The 14,017-nt window shown below is 40.3% G+C and overlaps 1 protein-coding gene across 1 annotated transcript in view; it reads right to left on the bottom strand.

The window, feature by feature from the left end:
- LOC118018781 (methylcytosine dioxygenase TET1-like) overlaps positions 1-14,017 on the bottom strand; it is a 133,322-nt gene that overhangs the window by 87,869 nt on the left and 31,436 nt on the right. The window contains exon 3 of the mRNA XM_035017519.1: positions 8,677-8,730. Coding sequence (XP_034873410.1) covers positions 8,677-8,730 — 54 coding nt within the window. The remainder of the gene's footprint in view (positions 1-8,676; positions 8,731-14,017) is intronic.

Here is a 14,017-nt window from a genome sequence, read left to right as displayed (position 1 = left end):
GACGGTTTAAGCTATCACTTGTTGAATATACACTATATATGAGATAAATTAAGTAAATTAAAAATTATGCAAGCTACCAAACGACACTGTGGATTAGTTACTGTTCCCCTTTTACAGATCAGGAAAAGAGGTCTCAGACTTCACTTAAACTTCCTTAGGTCATACAGTAAATAGATGAGGCAGGGCTTAACCTAGGACTATGTGACATTCAAGGTCATCCACCTTCCTTTGGGTACTGCTGATACCATAGGAGATATAAAGTTCAAATAAAAAAATGAAAAGTAATAAAAAACATTATTTATGCTATCATAATTTAAATGCTCAGAAAATTTCAGATATAAAAGGAAGTTTTGTCAAAACTTTAAGTTTATTTCAAAAACTGAAATAGTTATTAGATAATTTTTTCTAAAGTCAAATGAATACATAAGATATTAAGTGAAAACATTTCTTTCTAAGAGAAAAAATACCTTCAGATATTTAAAATAATTTTTTTGATAATTTAGTGAGAACTTTATTATGTGATTCTTATCTGGAAGAAAACAGGCTTAAGATACATAACCTGAAAACACCACTAAAGCTTGTATTCTGTTTTGGATGTGTTCATGTCCATCTTACCTTTGTCTTTGTATCTAAGTTCTATAATTCAAACTAATCATTAATTGTGAGATTATTTTTCATACTGATGATATTATAGTCTTTATTACAGAAATATTTGATTCTATTATATATGTGTGTGAGTGTATATGTGTGTGTGTGGGGGGGAGAGGAGAATCTTGAGCAGATTCCGTGCCCAGCACCGAGCCTGATTTGGGCTTGTCTCACGACCTTGAGATCATGACCTGAGTTGAAATAAAGAGTCGGATGCCCAACCAACTGGGCAACCCAGGCCCCCCTATAAAATATTTAAAAATAAAAGGGGAAAGAGAAATTTAGGACTTTCAAGGTTTGAAGTCTTATTTCTAATATTCTTCATTACAAAAAGCAGAAGTGGAATTTTTAAAAGGAAAGAAAAGGCTTTCTGGAATATAGGTTTATATTTGTCAAATAAAGTAATTAAGTGAATATGCTGCTAAGAAAATACACATTTTCTGAAAGGTTCACTTAATATTTTTCAGTAACACATAATATACCTTTAGATATAATAATACACTAATTGAGAAATTACTACATGCCAGGCTGTCCTAACTAACCACTTTACATGTATTAAATAATTAATTTAACTCTACAACAATCCTATCTTATGTAGGTATGTTTATGTATATACTATATTTCAAATTAAGTACACATACCATATAATACTTAAAATAATTTAGTTCTTTAAAATAAGTTCCTGGGGTGCCTGGGTGGCTCAGTTGTTAAGTGTCTGCCTTTGGCTCAGGTCATGATCCCAGGGTCGTGGGATCGAGCCCTGCGTCGGGCTCCCAGCTCCACGGGAAGCCTGCTTCTCCCTCTCCCACTCCCCCTGTTTGTGTTCCCTCCCTCATGCTGTCTTTCTGTCAAATAAATAAATAAAATCTTTAAAAAATAAAAATAAATAAAAATAAAATAAAATGAGTAAGTTCCTATAATAAGTTTACTGTTAACATCTGGTTCCTTAGAACCATGAAAAGAACATGTGCTTTAATCAAATTCATATGACAGTAAATTTTAAACATAGATGATAAAACTATAACATCTCCTCTCTTAAAATTTGTCACATGCAGAAAGTCCTTTTAGTTCAAAAAGGACTCAAAGAGTTAGTCAGTATTTAAAGCGATAATCATCACAACAGGTTAAAAAAAGATTCTATAATCTTCATTCTCTTGCATGGGCCACTGTGGTGGGTAAATTTTATGATCAGACATTAAAAATATTATTTTTATAACATTTGGACACTGAAGGACATTCCATTATTAAATTAAACTTGAAAATGAATTAAGATACTAGTAAGGTTTCAACAAAAATTTATTAACATTTCTTATTTAGCGCTTTTTATCTGTCTCTTAAGAATACATTCTAGGGGCACCTGGGTGGCTCAGTGGGTTAAGCGACTGCCTTCGGCTCAGGTCATGATCCTAGAGTCCCTGGATTGAGTCCCATATCGGGCTCCCTGCTCAGCAGGGAGCCTGCTTCTCCTTCTGACCCTCCCCCCTCTCATGTGCTCTCTCTCTCTCTCTCAAATAAATAAATGGAATCTTTGAAAAAAAAAAAAGAATACATTCTAGTCCAGTACTATGAAAACACAGTTTCAAATGAGCTTAAGTTTTCAAGACATGAGGTATATATTCTTTTCTTAGCTAGGAAGAATTCAACAGATTCTTTTTTTTTTTTTTTTTTTTGGTAGCTTGAATGAAATTTTCCTCACGCCTATTCACCCCACTTGGCTTTTATTCACTGATTCTCTGGGATCATTCCTAGAAATTACAGAATGAACATGGGTCTTGAGTCACTGAAAATGTACGTGCTCCAATAGTAAATGAATGATTTGATTGTGTGTGAGCTGGCTTAGTGAGAACTTAGCCCTGAAATCATTCTGATCATCTCTGGGCAAAATGCTGTATTACAGTTTCTGGGTATGCAAACCAGAAGCCCCATGTGTGCCTTTGATCGTGTGAATAAACACTGATGGATGAGTACACATCTTTGACAATTTTTGCCAGTTTATGACATAATGAGGAAAATAAGGACCATGTGTTGAATCATAAAACTAAATAATTAAATTTATATGACTGTCCTGTATTCTGAGATTATCTTCTTTGAATTTATATGATTTTTGTTTTTTTGTTTTTTTAAAAAGCTGGTACTGCTTTCTGGATATTCTTACCACCCACTCTAAATTTTTCCCCACTAGTCCATTACACTCAGAAGTCTGGGATTCACTGCATGCATGTGACTATGAAAGACTATAAAAATGGCATGCTTTTTTGCCTGAACAATGGTCAAGCTCGGTATTTGATCTGGCGCTTAAATTTGCAACATGTTACTTTAAGTCATGGAATGTTACATTATAACCAGAGTTAAGAAAAGTTTATCATCCTAGGAGCGCCTGGGTGGCTCAGTTGGTTAAGCGACTGTGTTAGGCTCAGGTCATGATCCTGGAGTCCCGGGATCGAGTCCCGCATCGGGCTCCCTGCTCAGCAGGGAGTCTGCTTCTCCCTCTGACCCTACCCCCTTATGCTCTCTATCTCATTCTCTCTCAAATAAATAAAAGAAAAAGAAAAGTTTATCATTCTACCAATGATTTTTCACTAACTGAAACAAAGTTGTAGATAAGTGTGCAGAGAAAAATGTTTAGTAACTATTCAATCTTCCACTTCTCCTAGCTTAATGGGTTTTAAAGATAAACAAGATAACTCAATTGTATCTAATTTGGTACTTTTAAATCAGCACCAGTATGGGTAACAATTTAAAAATGAAGGGGAGGGGCACCTGGGTGGCTCAGTCGTTAGGCGTCTGCTTTGGGTCATGAACCCGGGGTCCTGGGATCGAGCCCCGCGTCAGGCTCCCTGCTCAGCGGGAAGCCTGCTTCTCCCTCCCCCACTCCCCCTGCTTGTGTTCCTGCTCTCGCTGTCTCCCTCTCTGTCAAATAAATAAATAAAATCTTTAAAAAATAATAATAAAAATGAAGGGGACAGCTCTCAAAAATATGAAGTAAATTTCCCTAGCTTGGCACTTTTTTGTTTCCTTCAAAGCATATACTACAATTTGTAATTTATTCATTTTTTTTTTAAAGATTTTATTTATTTGACAGAGAGAGATAGCGAGGGCAGGAACACAAGCAGGGTGAGTGGGAGAGGGAGAAGCAGGCTTCCCGCCGAGCAGGGAGCCCGATGCGGGGCTCGATCCCAGGAACCTGGGATCATGACCTGAGCCGAAGCAGACGCTTAACGACTGAGCCACCCAGGCGCCCTGTAATTTATTCATTTGTCTTTAATTTTTTTTCCCTGCCTTTCCTAAGCAAAGTTAATCTCCATGAAGGCAGAAACCATTTTGGGGTTGTACACCATTGTAGCCCCAGCATTTAGTATCTGCTTAAAAAAATAATAATATTGAATGTAAATGATGTTGTTCAGGAAATTGAGCTTACTGAGCATTTACTATGTGCCAGACAAGGATTGTACTAAATATTTTGAATGTCACTATGTCATGCAAATCAAGACCATGTATGAATATGATTTATTTATGATTTGATTCTCCTTTCAAAACATTTTTCAAAAAGATATTTAAGTAGGGGCGCCTGGGTGGCTCAGTCAGCTAAGCGTCTGCCTTCAGCTCAGGTCATGATCCCAGCATCCTGGGATCGAGTCCTGCATCAGGCTCCCTGCCCAGTGGGGAGCTGCTTCTCCCTCTCCCGCTCCCCCTGCTTGTGCTCTTTCTCTTTCTTTCTCTGACAAATGAATAAATAAAATCTTTAAAAATGTATTTTAAGTATAGCTATATGCTTGTGTCTTCTCTCCTAGTGAGAAATATGTCTATGTCCCCCATCAGCCCCCAGTACCACTTGTTCTCCTTTATCAGCATCATCAAGGAAGGAAGGAAACAGTGAAGAGCAGGGCTGCCAGTGTAGAAGCTAGCAGGAAGATCATTTAGTTTTCATTTCTTTTCTAAATCATCTGCAGACCATTTCCTGGTTTAATATCCACTGACATTTCTTTATATTTGTTCACTCAGTTCTTCCAAATATGACTTTGATAATATTTTATAACCAAATAGCTAGAAAATATCCCTTACTGCCCTCGAAAGAGTGTCTCTACTTATAGAATGTATAAATATGGTTCCTGCCAGGGATGCCCATGCTTTTTATTTTGAAATGATTTTAGGGGTGCCTGGGGGGCTCAGATGGTTGAGTGTCTGCCTTCAGCTCCAGTCAGGATCCCAGGGTCCTGGGATCGAGTCCCCCATGGGGTTCCCTGCTCAGTGGAGAGCCTGCTTCTCCCTCTTCCTCTACTACTCCCCCTGCTTGTGCTCTCTTGCTCTCTCTGTCAAATAAATAAATAAATCTTAAAAGAAAAAGAAAAGAAATGATTCTAGATTTACAGATAAGTTGCAAACATAGTATAGGGTTTCTTATATACACTTCACCCAGTCTCGCCACTGTTACCTTCTTATAATAATGATTCTGGTACTATTTTTGAACACACCATCCTGTCCCCTTTTGGCTACTGATTGGATCCACCAATGAAAACAGCAGAAAACTGGAGGGCAGGGTATTTATTTGGATCCCCCACATCCCAAAACTTCCTCTCTGCAGAAACATCCCGTTACCAAAGACTGCAATAAAAGACCCTGCTCCAACTCTTCAACTTCAACTATTCTTTGTATCTGGGTTTCTGATCTCACTCCCTGGCCCCTTCAGGCCTAGGAGTGGTGAGAAATCTCTGCTGTCATTAGTCCCGGGATGCTTTGCCATCCCTAGTTTTTCCCTTAACCCTGCCCACACCTTTTAAATAATTCCTTTATTAAATTCCCCTCAATATCCCCAAATGACCATGCAATCTGATTTTTTTCCAGGGACAACGCTTGACAACCTAACCAAAGTGATATTACCTTAAAATCGACATTCTCTTAAGGGAATATATCCTCTTACCCTGACACATCAAGTAGAGATTATTTACATAAATGTTTCTACCAAGTGGAGTTCCAAATCATGCCACTCACAAGTCCAATTTTATGAATCAATGCCTGAAATTATTTCACACCTTTACCTTACTCAAGAGTCAAGGAAATAATTACAGCACAGCCAATAAGCTGCCATGTATATATAAAATAACTCTAGTGATAATCAACAGGACTTGGGCAGGAACCTGGTCCTCCAGAACCAGTGGGGGTAGGAATTTGTGCTTCACCTACCTCCTACCCACATCATTCGATATCCATTCTGGCCATCTGAGTGCTTTGGACAGAAACTGGCATTTCAACTAGAGGAGAATTCTCTCTCTAGTCAGGGATTTGAAGTCACTATCTACAGTTTTACATTTTGAACTACAATAGAATGAATATAGGTTATTGATATAGATAACAGATTGCTTAAAAGTGAGAGGTATGAGGGGCGCCTGGGTGGCTCAGATGGTTAAGCGTCTGCCTTCGGCTCAGGTCATGATCCCGGGGTCCTGGGATCGAGTCCCGCATCGGGCTCCCTGCTCCTTGGGAGCCTGCTTCTCCCTCTGCCTCTCTCTCTCTCTCTCTGTCTCTCATGAATAAATAAATAAAATCTTAAAAAAAAAAAAAAGTGAGAGGTATGAGACATATCAGGCAATTTCAGCCCCACAACTGGATTCAATATTTAGTTAGCAGGTTCAGAGTAGGATGGGACAAGCTTCAATTCTGCACCCAATTCCCTTAATCAGACTCTTCACCTGTCCAATTACTTCTTCACAGATGATGAAGATGAAAATCTTTGCTTAGGATACCTGCAGCATCCACCCTGACAAAAAGCAAGGGACCCAGATTTGAAGATCTAAGAGGCCAGAGTCAAAGGAAGTGGACTAGATCTCTGGCACAATGCCAAACACAAAGAGAGATTTATGAAAGGAGACCAAGCTGTAACCTGTAGACTCCCATCACTGCTCCCCCAGATAGCAGCCAGCTGCAATACTGAGTCCTCATCCATAAAACCTTAAGCTGAAAGTTGTACTCTTTCCCCGCCCTCCCTCCCAAAATATGGATTTAGTTTTCATAACATCTCCTTCAGGGTTGTACAATATTCTACCTATTTTACACATCGAGCTAAAATCTGAAAGTATTTTAGCATTTCTACTGTGGAACAAAGAAACAAAGCTTTCTCTGGAGAACAAAATACATTACAGCTAAGAGAAAATTAAACATTTTAAAATGCCAACATCAGGGGAAAAAATGATTTTTTCCTTTTAGGGCATTTCCCTACTCTTATACAACAACTGATAACTATAGAGGAAAGTGAGCAACAATTCAGTTCTGTTGCTGTGGCACATGAAATTCAGCCACCCACAGGCATTTATTTTAAAATAAGTCAGAGTCCATTGCCCTAATTCAAAAAAGCAACACATGGTATATTTACTTCTGAAATTTATTTCAGGTGACAGGACACCCACAGACTAACAAAATAAACATAGAATTAAATAGTATCCCCCAAACCCAATTCTACTTCCTAGCAAAGGCAGATGATGATTTAGCTACCAAGCTTCATCTATATTAATATGTCCATGCAATTGACCTCTTTCTCCTATGCCCCTACCCTAACCCCTGCAAATCTGAGAGCCATTTTAACAGCAGCACTAAAATGATTTTTCACTTGAAGAGTTGAAGACAAAACACCTGAGATGGATACACCCAACACAGAAAGTGTAAGAAGAGATTAAGAAATATAAGCAGGGCTTTTAATGATACAATTTTATAGTTGGAGGAGGGAAAGGAAGTAAAAGGGGGTGGGTAGATCAATATGCAGAAGAAAAACAGGAGGGGTTAATTTACCTTGAAAATAACCAGTATTCTATTTGTCCAGGCCCAATGAGAATCTGTGCCAAGCAATTTCATTCATTTCAGTGCCTAGAACACTGATGACTGTGTGGTAAATATTAAACAAATAACTTGTTTGTTGATGAAAATGTACATGGCAACGCCGCATACACACAGGAAACAGAAACTCAAGGTGGTTAGACAAATTTGAAAGCAATGCAAGGTTTGGTTCTCCATGTTAAAAACATTTTCAAGGTACACAACTGGGGAAGCAAATGAACAAAAATTTGCCACATCCATAGTTCAACATGTTGTTCCTCTTTGAGTGCTAAAACTTTATTTGCAAAAGAAAAGCTAAGATTAGGTTAAAATATTGTTAATTATATATACATGATATAATTTTAAAGATCAGTAAGTTTTATTGCTTAATATGTGTTTTTTGAATTAAAAAGGTTACTTGCTCAGGTTGCTTACATTTATAACAGCAATATGCCACTTGAAACCTTTAACACATAAGCACCCATTTGCTAAACTAAAGCTAGCCTTGAACTTTGAGTAGTGCCATATGCTTTTAAATTAACCCTTCTAAATACTGTACAAAGCTCATAACACAGACTGTTAGCTTATAACCGAATTAGGTTACTGATAAATACTCATTAGGCAAACCACTGAAAATAAAGAAAACATGTATATTTCCTACAGCTCTATGAATGCCAAAATTAAAAATGATTCAATGAGAATTTGGGATTAGGCAATGATAATTTGGCTGATCTTGATGGCTTACATATTTTAAGTTGAACTAAAATCTCTAAGGACCTTTTCCTTTGGAAAGCAAAACCACACATTTTAAAATAGTATCTAATGGAAGGTCTATTAAAATCACAATGGATCATAGCTGTCAACTTCAAATAGTGTCTCCTTAAGAGCTTAAGTTTACACACTGGTGCAACACCACAAAGGCAGATGCTACAAAAGGATCTACAAAGAAAAACAAATTTTATTCACAACACTTTGCATATAAACTTTTCCTTCTGCAGACTTGTGTGGAGTTGAAAATAAAGGATGCTAATATGCACATCATGCAGCACATCAGAAAAAAGAGAGAGAGAGAGAGAAAACACTTCAGTTGAGTGAAAATTCATTTATCTACTGAAAATCCGGGAGAATTCACATCCACTGTACTCCAAATTTACTCCTAAGTGACAGAAAAATACTATATGAAATGGCAAAAAATTAAATATGATTTAATCAATAGCTGATTACCTTTAAAACTTTGGGCTTCTTTTCCCTCTGGGGCCTCTTGTTTTCTTTTATAACCTAAAAAAAATCAAATTGCAAAATGAGCCTCCGTTTAAGAAAAAAAAAATTAGCTCCCACCCCCCCCCAAATTTTTGGCTATTTCTCTATAAAACTACTTAGACCATTTAAAATCATCAACATGTTTGCTAGGCAGAACCTAAAGAGCTTATGTAAAATGTATACTTGAAAAGTCACTGAAAAAAAGCCTTGCATAAAGATGAAGTAGGGAAATACCCTTTTTTCCCCTTAAAGTCTGTCTTAATTAGCCTCTGCATTCTTCACAGCGAAGCCCACGAGGTAGCCATCTTGCTTGCTTCTGCAGAGGAAGCCTCTACAGTGGAACAGTTCTGCAAACTGCTTTTTGGTATTATTATCATGGTGTTTAAAGGCAGCCCTGGCCTGCCAGCACTGTAGACGTGCTGGGCATGCCTTTTGCAAAAACAGCCCCACAAAGAGTGCAGCCAATGGCAATGCAGAGCTTAGCAACTCCAAAGTGATCTTCTCTGCTAGCCTTCCTAGACAAAGGATCTCCTGTGCGGCTCCGCTCTCACCACAGGACACAGGCAGCCACAAGCTGCGACATGGAGTGCGCTGCAGAGGATCTGGTCGCGCCGAAATCACAGGAGGCTTCAGCAAAAACAATGCACACAAATCCCCCAGGTCTCCACCATCGGATCGATGGCGGAGGCTCCCTGATTAGTAACCTCTTGGCGGCTCCGAGGGCAGGTCTGTGCGGGGGGAGGGGTGCGCGGCTCAGCCTCCAACGTACAGGAGATATAACTGAGCCGAGGGGGGCATTTGGGCTTGCTGAAACTCTGGAAGGTATTGTGCATTTTTACTTTATAAGGCAAGGCTAAATATTGGCGATATTTAAGGCAGGGAGGTTATGTGAGGACAGTGTAGGCTCAGCTGTTGGGCTGCGTGTCTCATTCCCCGGGAACCACACCTCTTTGCAGCAGGCGCTTTGCCCAGAAATACAGCAATTTGATTTCTGTCAATAAATGTCCAATGACAAAGGCGAATTAAAAAATACTAATGAAGCCACTTGAAAGCAAAAGGACAGGATGAGGACAAGGAGAGGGGGAGGAGTTTTCAAAATACACTTGTCACTCTCAGTGGCTGGAGAGAGAAGATTTCTCTCTCTTGCTCTGGACATTTCTGGTGACCTTCATTTCCTAAAGAAATCCCTCCCGTCTGAAGGTGGGTTCACACATTTGGGACAAAAGGGGCACCTTTGGCTCCTCTGTCTCCCAAGATCATCAACTGTCACTGACCATCTCTCCCTGGAGCTGCCAAGCAGGTTCCCCGCGCCGCCCCCCCCCTCCCCCCGCCACAACCGCGGAGCCTTCTGCCCACCCCACTGATGGTCAGACGGGGCCACCCGCTTCCCAGGGATTGGGAGCTGAGCCAGAGGCGGCACTAGCAGCCACCCACCCTCACACACCTGGACTGCCACCATACCCAGTGGGTGGTAGGCACTGAGAGCGCTGGGCACCGTAGTCGGAACTTGCCAGTCCCTGAGAATGCCAGAGCCAGAGGAGTTTAGCGCCCTCCCTTAGCCCCCTGGCCAGGCAACAGTGGCAGGAGAGAAAGAACCAGGACAGCTGCTGTGAGCTGGCAGGTCTCAAGGTCACTGCCAAAATGTAGTGCAGAGGCCGGTCACAGTCCCATCACAGCCACCTTGACAGCGGCACAGATCTCGGGAAGACAGCCTCAGCTCCATCCTCACAGGGCCAAAGTTTCAGCAACACGTTTAGGGGATTGGCAGGAGGGCCTCCCTGGCTGCTCAGCCAAAGATGGGTTTTCCACTTGCAGTTGGATTCAGAGCAGATTCCCACAACCAGAAATCAGGAACAGAGTGAGGGCCGGAAGGCCTGTGTTTCATCACCCGGGATTCCTAGCCTTTCGGTTTGCCACAAAAGCATGCTTTCCTTGTCGGAATGGTTGAGTCCAACATGCACTGTTTTCCCAAGTTAAACTACCTCCCCCTCACCTACCCACCCTCCAAATTGTTAACAAGTATAAAAAGCAAGGCTCCGGGGCACCTGGGTGGCTCAGTTGGTTAAGCGACTGCCTTCGGCTCAGGTCATGATCCTGGAGTCCCGGGATCGAGTCCCACATTGGGCTCCCTGCTCAGCGGGGGGTCTGCTTCTCCCTCTGATCCTCTTCCCTCTCGTGTTCTCTGTCTCTCATTCTCTCTCTCTCTCAAATAAATAAATAAATAAATAATCTTAAAAAAAAAAAAAAGCAAGGCTCCTTGTAGCAAAACCAGTGGGTTCTGACCTAAACACATCCATCAGGCCAACTTCAAGCATACTGAGCCCATACTAAGAAGCTCTCTGTGGCGAATGAAGCAAAACCATGAAGAAGGTAGAAAAACAGGACTGAATACAGCAAGACCTGGAAATGGACCTATGCTTCTTTTTCTTTGAAGTGTGTGTGTGTGTGTGCGATAAAATATACGTAACATAAAATCTGCCATTTTAACCATTTTTAAGTGTGCAGTTTAGTAGCATTAAGTCTATTCACAATGTTGCAAAACTATTCCCACTCTCCATTTCCAGCACCTTTTCATGATCCCAGACACTCTGTATCCATTCGACAATAACTCTTCATTTGCCTTCTCTCAGTCCTCGCTACTTTTTATTTTGCTTTTTGTCCCTATAAATTCACCTATTCTAGTATCTCAAATAAGTGGTATTGCATGATATTTGTCCTTCCGTGTCTGGCTTATTTCACTTTGCATAATGTTTTCACGCTTCACCCATGTTGTAAGATGTATCAGAATTTCATTCCATTCAAAGGCTCAACAGTATTTCTTTTTTTTTTTTTTAAGATTTTATTTATTTATTTGACAGAGAGAGACAGGGAGAGAGGGAACACAAGCAGGGGGAGTGGGAGAGGGAGAAGCAGGCCTCCCGCTGGGCGGAGAGCCCGATGCAGGGCTCGATCCCAGGACCCTGGGATCATGATCTGAGCTGAAGGCAGACGCTTAACCGACTGAGCCACCCAGGCGCCCCAAAGGCTCAACAGTATTTCACTGTGTATATATACACCAAACTTGTTTATCTATTCTTCTGTTGATGTACATTTGGGTCGTTCCCACCTTCTGTCTATTGTGAGTAATACTGCTGTGAACATGGGCACGAGTATCTATTTGAGTCCCTGCTTTCAATTCTTTTGAATATATACCTAGGACAAGAACTGCTGGATCATATGATAATTCTGTTTAAATATTTAAGGAACCACCAAACTTTCTGGAGTGGCTATACCATTTTACATTCATGTCAGCAGTGCACAAAAGGATAGCCCTACATTTCTTGAAGTTCCTTGCATTTCTTTTTTTTTTTTTTTTTAAGATTTTATTTATTTATTTGACAGAGAGAGACACAGCGAGAGAGGGAACACAAGCAGGGGGAGCGGGAGAGGGAGAAGCAGGCTCCCCGCAGAGCAGGGAGCCCGATGCGGGACTTGATCCCAGGACCCTGGGATCATGACCTGAGCCGAAGGCAGTCGCTTAACCAACTGAGCCACCCAGGCGCCCGTTCCTTGCATTTCAATTGCAAATTATGCCTCTCCCCCTTGAATACCTGAATATAACTTTTATTTATTTATTATTTTTTAAGATTTTATTTATTTATTTGACAGACAGAGAGATGGCGAGAGCAGGAACACAAGCAGAGGGAGTGAGGGAGGGAGAAGCAGGTTCTGCCAAGCAGGGAGCCCGATGCGGGGCTCAATCCTAGGACTCTGCGATCGTGACCTGAGCTGAAGGCAGACGCTTAACGACTGAGCCACCCAGACACCCTTGAATATAACTTTTAAAAAGCATCAACATTTCCCCAGCTTGATTGCTCAATATTTAGTAAAGTGGTCCATGATATATAATATATATAATTATAAAATTAAAAACGATCTATTACCTGTGCGATCCATGTGTGTCTCAATAAAACAAGATAAAATCAGGCTCAAAGTGTTAGGTGTACTGAATATCCATATCAGTGAGAAGTCCACTTTTTAAAGCCCCATCGACAAGCATTTTCACTGCATGGAATACTCATGAAGCCATACAACACTGCACTTGGCACACTAAGCAAACACTAGAGGTCTGTGTGTAGTGTTCTGTAAAATGAATTAATAAATGAAGACACAGCTCATCTCAGCTAAATATGAGGGTTAATTAAAGTGACCAGAGCTAACATTAACTCAAAATATCCAACTGATACTACGCTATGAAGATCTGCACCTGTTTGAACACAGAATAGACTGGTAACCTATATTGGTACTGACCATCTGCTCTAAATCCTATACTTCAGTGATTTGATGGTCTCTCAGCTCAGGGCTTAGGTGATGGCGAGCTTTGATGGAGAAAATAATCAGACATTACTAGCAGAGAAATTGGAGGGCAGGAGAACCATTCCCATTCTCTTATTATTTAGGGCAAAGTGCATACAACTAGATTCTGTTGGAAAAATGGCAGGTCAGAAACTAAGAAACCCTGTGTTGTAGTCCTACTTATTCAGAATCTACTTTTGTCTCTTAAATCCATTTGTTTTTCTCATAAGGAATCATGATTAAGTTGCATGAGATGTATTTAATTTTGTGATAACTCTAGAGTATTAGGTTCTTTCAAATATTACAAAATGAGATCTCTTTTCTCCTAAAAATCACAATTAAAGAACTAAAAAAGAAAATTGAGTCTAACTACATTATTTCATTGGTAAACTAAGGCTTAAAGTGATAAAATTACTTAATTCACATTGTACAACAGGTAAGAACTTAACTTGATCATGACCTGAGCCGAAGGCAGACGCTTAATGACTGAGCACCCAGGCGCCCTAAGTATGCTTTTAAAAAAATAAATTTTGTGCCCTCAGAGATAAATTAATGAATAATTTCAAAATTCTACTTCTCTTCTAAACATAAAGCACTCTGCATCCATAAGAAACTACACACACAAACAGGAGCACCCGGGAGGCTCAGTTGTTAGGCATCTGCCTTCGGCTCAGGTCATGATCCCGGGGTCCTGGAATCAGGCCCTGCATCGGGTTCCCTGCTCCGCGGGAGGCCTGCTTCTCCCTCTCCCACTCCCCCTGCTTGTGTTCCCTCTCTCGCTGTGTCTTTCTCTGTCAAATAAATAAATAAAATCTTGAAAGAAAGAAAGAAAGAAAGAGAGAGAGAGAGAGAGAGAGAGAAAGAAAGAAAGAAAGAAAGAAAGAAAGAAAGAAAGAAAAGAAAGAAAGAAAGAAAGAAAGAAAGAAAGAAAGAAAGAAAGAAAGAAAGAAAGAAAGAAAGAAAGAAAGAA

Source organism: Mirounga leonina, unplaced genomic scaffold (genome assembly GCF_011800145.1).
Source record: "Mirounga leonina isolate KUSES-001 unplaced genomic scaffold, KU_Mleo_1.0 Mir_107, whole genome shotgun sequence".
Taxonomy (NCBI): domain Eukaryota; kingdom Metazoa; phylum Chordata; class Mammalia; order Carnivora; family Phocidae; genus Mirounga; species Mirounga leonina.
Note: the sequence above shows the minus strand (reverse complement) of the source record. Positions and strands in the feature narration are given on the sequence as shown.